Source organism: Pteropus vampyrus, unplaced genomic scaffold (genome assembly GCF_000151845.1).
Source record: "Pteropus vampyrus isolate Shadow unplaced genomic scaffold, Pvam_2.0 Scaffold66, whole genome shotgun sequence".
NCBI lineage: Eukaryota > Metazoa > Chordata > Mammalia > Chiroptera > Pteropodidae > Pteropus > Pteropus vampyrus.
Genome location: NW_011888847.1, coordinates 9,621,505 through 9,623,878, shown reverse-complemented (window position 1 = coordinate 9,623,878; position 2,374 = coordinate 9,621,505). Strand labels below are relative to the sequence as shown.

At 29.3% G+C, this 2,374-nt stretch overlaps 2 protein-coding genes across 3 annotated transcripts in view; one reads left to right on the top strand and one right to left on the bottom strand.

The window, feature by feature from the left end:
• CEBPZ (CCAAT/enhancer binding protein zeta) overlaps positions 1-2,374 on the bottom strand; it is a 45,752-nt gene that overhangs the window by 16,666 nt on the left and 26,712 nt on the right. The window contains exons 10-12 of the mRNA XM_011361409.2: positions 1,604-1,704; positions 795-852; positions 308-504 (exon numbers count right to left, since the gene is read on the bottom strand). Of these exons, the coding sequence (XP_011359711.1) occupies positions 308-504; positions 795-852; positions 1,604-1,704 (356 nt within the window). The remainder of the gene's footprint in view (positions 1-307; positions 505-794; positions 853-1,603; positions 1,705-2,374) is intronic.
• CEBPZOS (CEBPZ opposite strand) overlaps positions 1-2,374 on the top strand; it is a 37,354-nt gene that overhangs the window by 30,673 nt on the left and 4,307 nt on the right. The gene's annotated exons all lie outside the window — the stretch shown is intronic.

Below are 2,374 nucleotides of genomic sequence, written 5' to 3'. Positions count from 1 at the left end.
AAAAAAAAAAAAAAAGCTATTAACTAATTTAAAAACAATAGGACTCTATAGGGTTATGATGAATATTAATTTTTAGAAACTAATTACTATTCTAACGTTAAAAAAAAGGCAATATAACAGCTCAACAGGTATTGCACAGGCAGTCAACCTTTCAGTTCCAAATGAGGAAAAGGTCCTGTTTAAATTTTTGGCTTATCCGAATATTAATTTGAATACAGATAATATTAAAAAACCTTCAACAGAAAAACTAGCCTAAGCTGAAAAATAAAGGAAGATATTGTTTTTGTCTGATTTTAAAAAAGCATACCTTGAATGCCTTCATTTTCATCATCCAAGATATCCATGAACGTTCCCCCATCTTCATCAATTTCAGCAAATTCTTCATTCATACTTCCTAAAGAAACTTCATCATCATCCAAGTTATCAAGATCATCCTCACTACCTTCTGAGTCTTCATCTTCTAGGTTACTCTTCTTTGCTCCTTTTGTTTTCTTTTTCACGTTGCTGAAGAAAAACAAGAACTTGTAAAAGAGGACACTGTTTTCCAAAATGTGATTAGGTGACTACCAGGGTATTAGGCTATTAACAGATTTAAAAAGAGAGTTACAGAGAGCTCAGATATACTACTGTGAATTTTAAGGGTCCAAAAGGAAAGTATGTATCCATTTCCCAAGCTTATTTGATACCTTTCTCCTATACATCACATAGCTCTGTGCTCTACTGTTCTGGGGGACAATAATTTGGGAAGTTCTAGGGAAAAGGATTAAAAAAAAGATTGAAGGAAAGTATTTTACCCAGCAAAATCAAGGTCATCCTTTCCAGAGGTGAAACAGTTATCATCTTCAAATGTGTCTGCCAGAGAACAATATACAAATTGTGATATAGCAGAGAATAACAAAGTTGACATTTTCTTATATTTGAATCAATTAACAAGGTCATGATGCTGCTATTTATGATAAACACCAAAATGATACAAATCTAACTATTGCTGGTATATTAATCTACACAAACCTGCAAATATACTAACCTTAATTAAAATTCTTAGACTAAAATGGGTTCCAGTTAATTTCAGCTTCTTTCTATAGTTCTTTAAAAAGTGGGTAAATATCAAATAAAATGATCTTTAGCAACTGCAGTCTTTTTTACTTTATTAGAACTATTTACATGCTTACTTTTAGTACGTATAATACAATATACGACAAAAGAACTCAATGTAAGCCTTTCTAATTTCTCATGTTTTTTGTTTCAGTCTAAATTTCAGTTAAAATTTTTCTAGCTCTGTGAATTCTAAAGATAAAATAGATAAAATAATAGTCTGTTGTTACCAATAATGCAAGATTAGGAACAGTAAAAATGGTTTACCCAAGACAGTTGACCTTAAGAATGAATATCATATACTGTCAAAGCACTATCACATTTTTCTGGAGCAAATGTGTGTGAATTACCATATGCCACCAAAATATCTTTAATCCTCCATTGTGATTTGCATGATATTCTTAGCGAAATTATTTTTTAAACTAAGATCACATCTACTACTAATTTTCCATGGTTTTATAAATAAATAGTAATAAATTATTTACAAATTGAAGAGTCAACAAATTACCAATCATCTTTTCAAATTCCTCATCATCTACATCTTCTATACTTTCTTCATCTGCATTCCGTTTTTGTTTCTCTTTAACAATAGCAACTTTTTTGTAATACCTAAAATAAAATTCATGTTATATATTTGATAATTTTATTAAAGGGTCCATTTTACTATAATCAAAGTACTTATGACCAGTAACCCAAACAAGTGTTAAAGCTATTAACTTAGTTGAATATAAATGACTAAGATTTGTATTTATTAAATAAAAGTTTTGAATTCTACAAAATAGTTGAAAATGTCTTAAATATGAAGTATAATGAATTTCACATATTTCGGTTTAGTTCTTCATAAAAACTTTTCAACTCAAATGGCATACTATTAAGCTGTTTCAGCATCAACACTAATAATAAAAGTATTAGATTATAAAATATGGCTCTAAATGACCTCTTCACAATATTTTATCAGTGAAACCTACTCTCATATTAGGGTACAGTGAAACTTAGCATTTTGTAGATGAGATCAGAATTCTTCACACAAAATGTTTTTAAAAAGCAAACCAAATCAAGCCAAATTAACCAATCAGATAACAGTTACTTTAGTAATATAAGGCATTTAGTAGTAATATCAGTAGGTTTAGGACTTATCTCTATAAACACGAAACCCCCAAATTCTACTTAGGTATCTAATACTAGCAAAAAGACTGATTTATAAAATATCTTCATGAAAGTAGATACTGACATATCCTTCAATCTTTTCAAGACAGGCCTATGTTAAGAAGGCATTTTA